This window comes from Mustelus asterias, chromosome 25 (genome assembly GCF_964213995.1).
Source record: "Mustelus asterias chromosome 25, sMusAst1.hap1.1, whole genome shotgun sequence".
Classification (NCBI taxonomy): Eukaryota; Metazoa; Chordata; class Chondrichthyes; order Carcharhiniformes; family Triakidae; genus Mustelus; species Mustelus asterias.
This window is the reverse complement of record NC_135825.1, coordinates 42,282,359-42,296,040: the sequence shown is the minus strand read 5'-3', so window position 1 is coordinate 42,296,040 and position 13,682 is coordinate 42,282,359. Positions and strand designations below refer to the sequence as shown.

The following is a 13,682-nucleotide window of genomic DNA, read 5'->3' as shown; positions in this document are numbered from 1 at the left end:
GAATGGATGTCCAACTGTAGCAAAAAAACCAGTGTAAAGTGTTATTTAATTCACACTAAGCTTCCTATGGAAGGGGGGTGTGTAGTTAACTGTATAATGTACTAGCTAAAGCCATACAGATATCGGGAAATTGTGGACAGAGATATTGCCCACTATATTGATGAGATTAAGAATTACCACAAACCGGACAACCGGATTAACCCCTATGAATTAATGACAGAATGGGCGATGATGTAGGTTCACTAAAAGATGAATTCAGGAGATATGTTTTGGAACTAAGCACCCAACTTAAAGGCTTGTGCAAATTGGTAAAAGACAATTCGGAACAAAGAGACAGAGAGAGAGAGCTTGAAATGCTCCCTGACGGGCGGGAAGTTGCGTCCAAGTAAAAGCATTACTTGACAAACCTGGGTTCGCCCCTCAATGGGAGGGCCCCTATAAAGTTAAAATTGTGTAGTGTGCTTAATTCACAGATATGCGAGACAGTTGACCTCCAAGCAAGCTGAACGGATTCGCGGGCAGTGGCGCGCGGGCGGTATAGCCTTTGGACCATTGTATAACGGTCGCGCGGGTTATTAGTTAAGTGATAGGATGATTTTCTTGCTGCTTCTCACGACCCTTGCCCTGCTAGTTACGGAGGGGAAGTATAGATGGAATTGTGTAGACTTGAGGATAGAGCATCGCAAGCTTCTCTGTAACGATGGCTCTGTCTATTGTAACCTTCTGACACATGGAATAAGTCCCTGGGAGGTAACCTGTAGGGACCGCTGCTTGGGATTCCTTAACCAAGCCATGTTGCTAACTCTGTTGGAGGGGCGAGGTGATTGGTGTAACTGGAATTTTTGGTGTTTAGCTGAGGGACCGGGATGGATCTGTACCCGGCAACAGCAGAGGGCTCGGGAGGATATGTACATCAACACGAGATTTGGTCGATCCAAGCAATCATTGTACCAATCCTCTAAAATCAGGCCCCATCCTGTGAACACTTTCATGTATATGTCTCACTTGTATGTATTGCAGTCAAAATTTTGAGCAAGTGCTGGGTCTGCTTACATATTCCCATGCACGAAGGAAAGGGGGGAAAGTCCTTTATTCCCTATCCCTTTGTCATCTCCGGGAATAGTAGAGGGGATTTCGGATCAGAATGGAACCCACAATGGGACAAGGAAAGTGACATTTAAAACCCCATCAGGCATGTTGTGAAAAGCCAACAAGGGGGGATCTATCTGCTTGGTAAGAAACGAACCATACTTATTGGCTGTAGCTACTGTACCCAGCAGATTAATGTCACCAGTGATGCCTGGGCATTGGTGCAACAGATTACAATCCATTGCCCTACTGCTGATGTCCTGGTCAGCCTCTCCTCTACTTATATGAGCAGCATGACTGCATATGATGGTACCTGTTGTGTCTGTGGAAACAATGCCTATCCATGGCTTCCTTGGGATTGGGTAGGATCGTGTTATTTAGTATATATGGTACCCTATATTCACCATTACTGAGACAGAATGGTTCTTTATGATAGCTTTCCCACTTTATGGGACAACAAAAGCAGCACAGGAACTTATACATATGGCCTCGACCTTGGAGAGAATTGCAAATGAAACGAGTGACAGGTTCGAGGAGGTGAGCACAGCCTTCTCTGAAGTATCAGCCGAGGTTGTAGCTATCCGGACTGTTGCTTTATAGAACCGATTGACACTTGATTATGTGTTGGCTTTCCAGGGAGGAACATGCGCTATAATTGAATCTGAATGCTGCACGTATATCCCAGATGTTTCGGAAAATATAACTCGTTTGGCAGATCATATCAAACGAGTGACGATGACAATACAAGGTGAAGGGAGCCAATATCATAATTATAACCCTCCGGGATCGCTGGGGCAATGGTTCAGGTCGTGGGAATCATATCTGATGCACAGGTTAATTGTATTAATTGTCATTGTTATCGCATGTTGCATTTGTATGGCATTATTGAACGCTTGTTGTAAAACAGTAACAGCCCGAATTATGCCGAGTGCAAGTGTACAGGCAGAAGGGGCAGACTTCCTGATGAAGGAGGTAGGCCCATATGTATTGGTAACATTTGGCTCTGAGTTGGTCATGGGGCCATGTTTGCACTTGGCCTCTGACCAAAAGGGGGGATTGAAGAAGGGAAAGGGTTAATGTTTTTTTGTACTCAATGTATTTTGTGCCTAAAAGGTTGAACTTTGTATCTGGAATGTATCATAAACATATTGTTTACTTGTGGCTAGTCATCCCTTTTTTATATTGCTCCTGGTCGTAGCATAAGCCATTTGTTCATGTCTTTCATCTTTTACTTTTAGTCTAAGCCATTTGCTCATGGTTCCCTCGCTTGTTTATATCATTCTGATAAAATAGACAGTTGAATATAGATTTTAGTCTTTCTTTCTTGTAGGCTTGTCTATGATTTAAACAGAGGAAGCAGCGACCAAATGGTAGAGTGCGAGAATGGCCGTTTGAAGGAGGACTCCCACTGGGACAGTGGCACTCAGTCACTCAGTCACTTCAAAGGAAACGCTGCGGGAAGAGCAGGGGACCAGAGGTGACACCTTGACTGCAACGACCAGAAGAATTGTGCTTTATGACCCAAGGATACCAGATGGTCTCTAACCATGATCCAAAGACTATCAGAAGCTGTTAAAGGAACTATAATTTACGATCAAGGACTGTTAACTGGACTTTGCTTCATAACTTGTATTGGGAACTCTGATGTATAAATATCCATGCTTCTTGTGTTCAGGGAGAACTTTGGCTTCCGCTTTCAAGGGGTCAAGTTCTCCCATAAGCTTGTGAGAATAAAGCCTGACTGTATTTTTGACTCATACCAGCCTATAGAGGTATATTTTCCGACTTCAACCGGTTTCAAGATGGGGACTATAGGTGCTGCCCATTGCGAGAACTGAACTGGCTGGATAATGATTAGTTCTTCCAACCTGTTTAACTCAGTATCCACTTTCTCTCGTAAGGCACATAGGGTCTTGTCCTAAAGGATCATGGAGTCACCTCTGGATCCCCATAAATCTTAGCTTGTAGTCCTTTGATTTTGCCTAATTCATCACAGAAGATGCTCTTGTATTTTCTTATCAGTTTGCGCAATTCCCCCTTCCTGCACTTGAAAAATCTTGGCCCAATTCAACTTGATATCTTTAAGCCAATCATGTCGAGAAGGCTTGGGCCTTTGCCCAACACTATTATCACTCGGAGCTGGGTAGGCTGTTGTCCAAAGTTTACAGATAACATTGTGGTGTCTTTTATTTCTATTATTTCTCCCGTATAAGTCTTCAACTTGGCAGAAGTGCTCTTCAAGTTCAATGGTTGGACTCCCTCTCTTAGGTACTGAAATGTATGCTCAGCCAGCACAATGGCTGATGCCCTGTATCCACTTCCATCTGAAGAGGTAACATAACAGTAATAGGGTCCATCTTGCCTGATTTTAGCTCAAACAGAAATTGAATACCAGAATCACAGGTGCCAGGCTCATCCACATTGTACACTTGCAACCTCTTGGTTGATTGATCGGCGATCTAGACGTTGCTCTGCACTGCTTTATCAAATGTCCTCTTTTGTGACAATAAAAACACTCAGCCTCCTTAAACTGACATGAATCAGGAGTGGGGTTACCTCCACACCAGTAACATTTCACTTTGAGCATTACTGTCTGATTGTCCATTCTGTACCATTTTGTTTTAGTTGAAATTGTTTCCCACTTTGCGACTGCTTTGGCAGTTTTGGTACCAAGTCTGGCTGCAGGTTCCCGCCCTAACTGGTAAGTGGCACATTCTGTGAGCTCTGCAGGTTTTGTGCACCTTTTTCAGCACTTAGGACAATTAGGGATGGGCAGCAAATGCTGGACTTTGCCAGCAATGTCAGCATCCCTAGGGAGAATAAAGAAAGAAAAAACTCTCTAGGGTAGAGAATTCCAACTCTTTGAGGAAAGAAATTTCTCACCTTTGTCCTAAATGATTGCCCCGTTATCCTGAAACTGTGCCCTTTTGTTTTAGACTCCCCATCAGAAGAAACTATCTATCAGTATCCACACTGTCAAGCCCTTTCAGAATCTTGAATGTCTCAATGATATCATTTCTCACTCTTCTGAACTCCAGAGAATATAGACCTAATTTATTCAACCTCATCATAGGACAACCCAACAACCCAGGGACCAATCTAGTGAACCATTTGTTGTACCGCTGCACACAATATTCCAGATACAGTCTCGCCAAACCTCTCTACAATTATAGCTTAATTCTTTATTCATGCGCTCTAATGCTCTTGCAATAAAGGCTTTCCTAATTGCTTGCTGTACCTGTAAACTAACTCTTAAGTTCCTTGTATGAGTATGGCCAAGTCTCTCTGAACACTATCATTTCCAAGTTTCGAGCCTTTTAAAGAATATTCTGCTTTGCTATCCTTATAACCAAAGTCAATAATGTCACATTTCTCCACATTATAATCCATCTGCCAACTTGTTGCCCACATAACTGATCTCTTTGCAACTTCTGTGTCCTCTTCACAGCTTGCATTCCCATCTAGCTTTGTATCTTCAGCAAACGTAGATACATTACTCCCTGTTTTTTCACCTAAGTCATTAATATAGATTGTAAATAGTTGAGATCCCAGCACCGATTTTTGCAACATTCTACTAGTACACAGCCTGACAACTTGTAAATGTCCCATCTATCCCAACTCCCTGCTTCATGTTTTATGGTAGTGGAGGCAGCCCGCCATTGGTCAGCCTATTGGACTTTCCTATTCTGCATCTCTTAATGGGGTTTCTCACTGTTCACATCTTCCAATGCTGGAAAACCTGAGCAGGGTTCACTGTCAATGGAATTGAAAGATCCCACCAGCAGGAATGGCCAGGAATTCCCATCCCTTATTTTGCATATTAAACTTTTGTGTGGCACCTTGACGAATGCCTTTTGAATACCATATAGAATTGTTACAGTACAGGAGGCCATTCACCATATCTGCACGTGCTCTCTGAGTGAACAATTCACTTCATACCATTCCCCCACACTTTCCCCGTAACCCTGCACGTTCTTCCTATTCAGATAGCAGTCAAATTCTCTTTATGATGCTTCAATTGAACTTGCCTCCACGACAATCTCAGACAGTGCATTCCACTAACTTGCTCTCCTTTATCTATCCTGCAAGTTACATCCTCAAAACACTAATAAATTTGTCAAACAGGATTTTCCTTTAGTAAAATCGCATTGACTTGTTCTAATCATTTTCTAAGTACATTGTTAAGACTTCCTTAATAATAGATTCCAGCACTTTCCACCATGAGACAGAGTTATGAAATTTGTGTGTAAAACAGTAGAGGAGAAACACAAAGTGAGGCTCAAATCAATGTTCTTTATACAAATGCATGGAGTATAAGAAGCAAAATAAATGAATTGCAAGATAAATTGAACTTGGAGAACTTGGCACAAGTGAGATTTTTAAAATTGCAGTGTTTCCCATCCCAAAAGAATCAGAGAGAGCACCCCTGCTCCCGACGGCTATCCCACAGCCAGTTAATACTCTGAGGAGCAATAATGGCTGGAGGTGGACCTTCCACTCCCATCTCAGGGAGGAGTCCTGTCTGAGAGAGCTGCCTGCCAATCAGATTGGTTGGCAGGTTTCTGATCCTAACAGACCATTAGGAGTGGTGACCACTGCTGGAACTACGGTCCCGTGAGTCTAAAAACCAGGAGCCCAGGACAAAAGTCAGTACTGGCGGGAGTGTCTGATCTCTCCTTGTAACTTAACGCCTGAAGTCCAGGTATAATTTTTGAAGTGGTAGCAGGGACAGTGTAGTCAGACGGATTGATACCATTCTCACTTGTGGGGTGCATGTACAGGCCCTCGAAAAGTAACCACATGGAGCATAAGGGGAGAAATAATGGGAACTTGTCAGGAAGGCACAGCGAGTCATGGGAGATTTTGAATAGAATGGAAAAGTCAGATTTGTCACGGTTGAGACGTGGAGGAAAAGATATATATATATTGTATATATTCGTCAGCTGGAATACTTTATATAGCCCTTTATTGTGCTTTTTAAAATGAACAATTGCTGAGCTGACAGTCTGGCTTCCAAAGATTTCAATGATAACAAAGGCCAACTCCTCAAATCTCTGGAACGTTACACTCCTGGCAAAGCATAGCATTCCAGCCCAGCCAACATAGTGGCCCAGTAGACGACAGGTCCGCTCTGGCCAACTTCAAACAAAGACAGCCCTTCACAGATCCTAATCTCCAATAATGGCACTAATGGTCTAAGCATTAATTGTTCTAACAAAATTGTTTCAACAAGAGACTCTTATTTATTAACCTGACCCCAGGATCACATGACCGAATGCTATCTGCATTCCTTTAATTATACAATCAACTGACCTTATGATCAGTCGGTGTTGGACCCCTGGAGGAAACTGCAGCTCCAGGCAACAGCTTGCGCAGTCCACCCTCTTACCATCAAGGTGGCAGCAGAAAGAGCTCTGGCCCTCATTAGAAACTACAAACTGCTGGAACCTTTGAACTTATGCCTCCAGACTAACTCACTCTATATGCTTTCTCCCATTTTGGATGTCTCACTCGATAAAGATAGTTACCCTACAATCAGTCAGTCTCCCCTCGGAAGAAATCTTTCATTGTACTCCTGATTCTGGACACATGTAAAACCCTAAATTTTATTTTATGTTGGTCGTGCCCTCCAACCCTCTTCCTTTTTCCTTACTTCCTGTTTATTGGGCGGCACGGTAGCACAGTGGTTAGCACTGCTGCTTCACAGCTCCAGGGTCCTGGGTTCGATTCCCGGCTCGGGTCACTGTCTGTGTGGAGTTTGCACATTCTCCTCGTGTCTGTGTGGGTTTCCTCCGGGTGCTCTGGTTTCCTCCTACAGTCCAAAGATGTGCGGGTTAGGTTGATTGGCCATGCTAAAAATTGCCCTTAGTGTCCTGGGATGTGTAGGTTAGAGGGATTAGCAGGTAAAAAATGTGGGGATAGGGCCTGGGTGGGATTGTGGTCGGTGCAGACTCGATGGGCTGAATGGCCTCCTTCTGCACTGTAGGGTTTCTATGTTTCATTATATGAGTGTAAAAGGGGTGGAGATTGTGAAACCCCTCTCACGCATGTAAAATAAACCTTTTTATTTCATCTTAATTCGAGTTTGCTGTGCAAATTATTCATGGAGGATTGAAACACTCCAAATTTAACAATTGGGGCAAATATGCCACCATTTATAAAGGAGGAAATCAGAAAAAAAACACCTTTCTGTTTCTGGATGAGTCGTGAGCAGGGAAATCAGGACAGTTTAAATTGACCCCCTTCTATCAGTAATAGACAGACATTGAAAGATGTAAATGCGTTGGAAGGAGTTCAGGGAAGGTTTGCCAGGAGAATTTTCTACAGCAGTATGTGCCAGTTCAACAAGAAAGGATATGCTGTTGGACCTGGTTCTTGGAATTGAGGTGGGCCAGGTAGATCAAGTGTCAGTGGGGGAATATTTTGGAGACAGTGATCATTGTGTCAAAAGGCAATAGACATCCAGATTAAGAATAATTTACTGAGGGAGAGCCAACCTCAATGGAGCAAGAATGGAGCTGGGCCAGATAGACTGGGACGAAAGGTCAATGGGAAAACATGCAGCTGAACAATGGGCAACCCTCAAAACAGAAATGGTCTGGACACAGTAAGTTATATTGTCTTGAAAACGAAAAGGTAAGGCTAACAAATTCCTAGCCCTCTGGCGAAAAGGGAGACAGAAATTAAGATAAAGAAGAAAAGATGTGCATATGACAGGTGTCAGGTAGAAAATACAATTGAGAACCAACCTAAAAAGAGAGGGTTTAGGGTTCGAGTGATACAGCAGAGTCTTTGGTGAGACCACATGTGGAATAGGATGGACAGTACTGGTCTCCTTATCTAAGGAAAGGTGAAAATACATTAGAAACAGTTCAGAGAAGATTTATTATACTAATACCAGGAATGGGGGAGTTGTCTTAAGAGGATGATTGAAAAGGTTAGGTTTGTTTCCACTACAATTTAGAAGAGTAAGAGTCTACTTGATCAAAACCTTGAAGATCATAGAATCCCTACAGTGTAGGAGGCCATTCGGCCCAGCAGCCTGTGCCACCCAGGCCCTATCCCCATAACCTCATGTATTTACCCTGCTAATCCCTCTGATAAGGGACGATTTAGCACTGCCAATCAAGCTAACCTGCACATCTTTGGACTATGGGAGGAAACCGGAGCACCCGGGGGGAACCCAAGCACACATGGGGAGAACATGCAAACACCACACAGTGACCCGAGGCCGGAATCGAACCTGGGTCCCTTTTGCTGTGAGGCAGCAATGCCGCCCTGAGGGGTATTGACAAGGTGGATGTGGAAAGGATGTTTCCTATCGTCGGAGAATCGAGAACCAGGGTCACTGTTTAAAAATAAGGGGTTGCCCATTTAAGACAGAGGTGGAGAGAAACTTTATCTTTCAAAGTTGTGAACTCTCTTCCTGAAAAGGCAGTGGAAGCAGAATCTTTGAATATTTTTAAGGCAGAGCCTGATAGATTCGTTATTAACAAGGGGCTGAAAGGTTATTGGGGTAGGCAGGAATGTAGAGTTGAAGTTACAGTCAGATCAGCCATGATGGTATTGAATGGTGGACAGGCTCGAGGGGCTGAATGGCATACTCCTGCTCCTAATTCATGTTTGAATATTTTAAGGTGGATAGATTCTCGGTAAGCCAGGGAGTGACAGGTTATCAGGGTAGGCGGGATGCAAATTTGGGGTTACTATCATATCACCTGTGACTTTATTTAATGGTGGAGCAGGCTTGAGGGGCTGAATGGCCCATTCTTGTTCCTTGTATATATGTTCGTATTGCTGATCTTTCACCGTCACTGGGTCAAAATTCTGGAACTTCCTCCCTAACAGCACTGTGGGTGTACCTACACCACATGACTGCAGTGGTGCAAGAAGGCAGCTCACCACTTTCTCAATGGGGATTAGAGATGGGCAATGAAAGCTGGCCCAGCCAGCGATGCTCAGGTCCTGTAAACAAGTAAATAGAAAATACTCCCCCAAGATCCCAATACTACGCCCAGTCATAGAAAAATAGAATCCCTAAAGTGCATAAGGAGGCCATTTGGCCCTTCGAGCCTGCGCCGACCACAATCCCACCCAGATCCTATCCCCATAACCCCACGTATCTACCCTGCTAAACTGATCTACCCCTAGCACTAGGGGTCAATTTATCATTGGCCAATCCACCTAACCTGCACACCTTTGGACTGTGGGGGGGAACTGGAGCACACTGAGGAAACCCACGCAGACACGGGGAGAACATGCAGACTTCACACAGACAGTGACCCGAGGCCAGAATTGAATTCACGTCCCCGCTGTGAGGCAGCAGTGCTAGCCACCTTGCTGCCCTGTGTTACAGTGTTAATGTAAGCCTAGTTGTGACACTAATAAATAAAACTTCAACTTTTTCTCCCCCTCCAGCCTCTGTCTCTCTCTCTGTGCCCCTCCCCCGCGCTCTATCAGCCGCTCTGGGCGGGGCAGTGCTGGCGCGAGGCGGACGCTGGGCGGGGCGGGGTTGACGCTGGGCGGGGCGGGATTGACGCTGGGCGGGGCGGGGTTGACGCTGGGCGGGGCAGATTGGGTTTGACGCTGGGCGGAGCGGGTTTGACGCTGGGCGAGGTTGACCCGGCAGTGAGTGGGAGTGTTTCCGGTTGTTGGGCAGGCACGGGGAGCTGGAGCCGGGCGGACTCACTCACTCAGAGCGGCGGCAGCGGGAGGTTCAGGCCTGGGATACACACAAGCACCGAGCGGCGGCTCCATGAGCGCACAGCGGCGGCCGGCGCGGCGGAGCGATGCGGGGGAGCTGAGCCCGGGCTCGGGGCTGGGGCTGAGCCGGCCGCCTGCTGCCTCCCGGCCGGGCCGCGGCAGCGCGGGGATGGGCGGCAGCCGGGGTCCCGGCCTCGGGCCAAGCCTCGGCTGGCTCCTCCAGCAGCCTCTGTCCCGGCAGCAGCTGAAGCGGCTGGAGGAGCACCGCTACCGCAGCGCCGGCGCCTCGCTACTCGAGCCCCTGATGCAGGCCTGGTGGGAGTGGCTGGTCCGCCGCCTGCCCCTCTGGATAGCTCCCAATGCCATCACCATCACCGGGCTGGCTCTCAATGTATGCACCACCCTCATCCTCATGGTGTACTGCCCGACTGCCACTGAACAGGTAACCCCCTATGGAATCCATAGGACACACCGCATTGTCCATAGGTTACTGCCTGACTGCCACTGAACCGGTAACCCCCTATGGAATCCATAGGACATACCACACTGTCTATGGGTTACTGCCTGACTGCCACTGAACAGCTAACCCCCTATGCAATCCATAGGACACTGTACTGTCTATAGGTTACTGCCCGACTGCCACTGAACAGGCAACCCCTATGGAATCCACAGGGGACACTGCAGTCTATAGATTGCCGCCTGACTGCCACTGAACAGATAAACCCCTATGGAATCCAAAGGACACTCGGTGTCTATAAGACTCCACACGGTCTACAGACTGCCACTGAAGGTAAACCCCTATGGAATCCATGGGACACCACAGTCTATAGGTTACTGCCCAACTGCCACTGAACAGGTAAACCCCTATGACATCTATAGGACACACTGCACTGTCTATAGGTTACTGTCACTGAACAGGTAAACCCCTATGGAATCCATTTAATGCACCTCAGTGTAGGTTACTGTACATGATCTGACTGAGACTGAACAGGTACTCTTACAGAATCTAGGCTATAACCCAGTACCTAATGACTGGATTTGTAAATGTGTAGAATATTTGGATATATGACCTGGTTATTACAAAGTGGAAATATCGAATTGAGGTGCTTTTGTTCCTTTGTGCCTGGTCCACCATTTATCTCATCCTCACTGGCTGATCTTTACGCTAACTCTTTCCATCTGGCTTGGCTCCATATCCATTTTGTACTCTTGGTTAGTGAAAATGTATCCATCAAAGACTTAAAAATGAACAATTGGACTAGTATTTTGAGAGACAGACATCCACACTTCTGCTGCCGTTTTTGTGAAGGAGTGTTTCGTAACTGCTGTCCTGAATGACCAACCTTGATAGTAAGTTTATAACCTTGAATCTACTGTCATTGGAGAAAGGTGTCTCAGTCTGACAACCTGGTGAATCTTTTGGATGAGACTTTTTAACCAAGGCCCAGGCTGCCCTTCAGTTGGATGTCTATAAAGATCCCATGGCACGATTTGAAGAAGAGCAGGACAGTTATTGCTGGTATCCTGGCCAATATTTATCCTTCAATCAGTATCTCTCAAACAGATTATCAGATCTATATCGCAATGCTGTTTGTGGAAGCTTGGTATACAAATTAACTGTTAAATTTTTCAACATTACAACAGTGACTACATTTCAAAAAGTGCTTAATTGGTTGTAAAGTGCTTTGAGAAGGCTGGTAGTTATGAAGAGTGCTTTATAAATGCACGTTTTTCTGTGTTGCACTCAGATTAATATATCATTCCATAAAAGTACATGGTATTAGGGAGGGTTTTGTATAGCTGGAGTAAAGCTTCTTCCTTTATGTTTGTAGCTCACTAGACTGATTCCTGGGATGAAGGCGTTGTCTTAGGAAAGGTTGAGCAGTTTGGACCTGTACTCATTGCAGTTTAGAAGAATGAGAGGTCATCTCAGTGAAACATGCAAGATGCTGAAGGGACTTGACAGGGTGGATGCTGAAAGGTTGTTTCCCCTTTTGGGAGAGACTAAAACTCTATTCAAATGTCACTGCTAGGTACCTGTGTCAGTCTAATGGACTGTGTAAGAAACTTGTTCTTGTGGATGTGCTAGCAGTTAGCTCTGTGTGGGAGCTGCTGGTGTGATCATTACATGGAGTGAGATTGACTTGGTTTTGTCACTCAGTAAGTTCTGTCTTCTCGGACCTTATAGTAATTGTTTATCATCAAAACTTTTCCTGATTTACGTTGTTGTCAATTAAGTTTTGTTTAATGGTGATTTACTTTTTGTAGTTGGTCGAACTGAAAGTAGTTATCAGGCAGCTGTAGATTTTGTCCTCCCTCAGTTGGCATCAGAAGCTGTATAACACTGGGGTGAGGAACTGGTGGGTGTGAAATTTATGCAGCATTGTTCATTCATTCATTTTAACTTTGTTAGCCATGGATGGTGCAATCTTCTCCCTGGGCATCTTTCTTTCTAATATTTTTTGTTATTTTTGTTGAGTGTTATGTAATATCTCAAGTATCTGCCTCTACTTATCTGCTGTTACTTTTTTACTGATTTTCCCTGCCCACTTTAGCAAACTGTCTTCATACCCTTGTAATTACCTTTATTTAAGACACTGGTTTCAGATCCAAATTTCTCACCCTCAAATTGAAATTTCATGTTTGGGTCACTCTAACTTCGAGGATCCTTTACTATGAGGTTATTAACCCTTATTACACATTATCAGGTCTAACATAACTTGTTTCCTGGTAGGTTCTAGAATATGTTGTTCTAAGAAAATTCCTGAATAGAGTCTATGAACATGTCTTCCAAGCTATTGTTGCTGCTTTTATTTGTCCAATCTATAGGTATAGAAAGTGCAGGGTGGAGCTTGAAGCAATTAGGAATGCAAAGAGAGGATATGAGAAAGCTCTGGCTTTCCAGCAGTTGTCTCCGCTGTACGAGATTATCTTCACAGTAGGGAAAGTCTTCACAAAATAGGGAAAATCCCAAGATATTCTATAAGTATATCAATGGGAAGAGGATAACCAGGGAAAGAGTACGCCCCATTAGGGACCCGGGTGGGGGGCACAATCTGTGGGTGGAGCTAGAGGACATTGGTAGAGTGTTGAATGAATGCTTCACTTTCATCTTCACCCAAGAGAATGAGGACGATGGTATGGAATTCAGGGAGAGAGAGAGACTGAAGGGTTCTTGAGCAAATTGACAGAGGAAAGGACAAGGTATTGGAGGTGTTGGCAACCTTGAAGGTTCATCTCCAGGTTCATTTATTTCTACTTGTGCTATTAATTCATCCACCATCTTATGAATGCTGTGAGCATTCATATAAAGGCCCTATAACTCTTAGCATTTCTCCCTACTCTGACCTTATTTGCTGATGAACTCTTATGTTTGCGTGCTCTGCCCCTTTGTGTCTCACTGTAGTTATCATTACCTATATCGCTAACCTGCATTATTGCTTTCACCTTTCTCTTTAAATTTTACCAATCTCCCTTCGTGTAAACAACACCAACACCCCCCCACTTTTGAGTTTAATGTCCCCTCTACAGTCTTGTTTTACACTTCAACAATATACTGGTGCCAGCGTGGTTCAAGTAAAGGCCGTCCCAACAGTAAAGCTTCCTCTTTCCCCAGTACTGGTGCCAGTGTCCCATGAATCAAAAACAATCTTTAAGCCATGTATTCATCTCTGATCTTAATTACCTTACATAAATTTGGTTTGTGGCTCAGCTAGCAATCTAAGGATTCTTACCTTTGATTCTGCTTTTTAATTTTGTCCCTAGCTGCTCATGCTCCCGCAATAGAACCTTTTTTCTTGGTCTTTTCTATTTCATTGGTTCCCACCTTAAAGTATAAGTGTTAACTTGAAAATTTGGTACAGGTGGGAATCTCTCTGGTATGTTTTTCT

The 13,682-nt window shown here is 44.7% G+C and overlaps 1 protein-coding gene across 2 annotated transcripts in view; it reads left to right on the top strand.

Moving 5' to 3' along the window:
* The first annotated feature begins 9,734 nt into the window (after window positions 1-9,734).
* LOC144511909 (choline/ethanolaminephosphotransferase 1-like) overlaps window positions 9,735-13,682 on the top strand; it is a 39,903-nt gene continuing 35,955 nt past the window's right edge. For both annotated transcript variants that reach the window (XM_078242365.1, XM_078242363.1), the window contains exon 1: window positions 9,735-10,234. In XM_078242365.1, coding sequence (XP_078098491.1) covers window positions 9,845-10,234 — 390 coding nt within the window. In that variant the 5' untranslated portion in view covers window positions 9,735-9,844. The remainder of the gene's footprint in view (window positions 10,235-13,682) is intronic.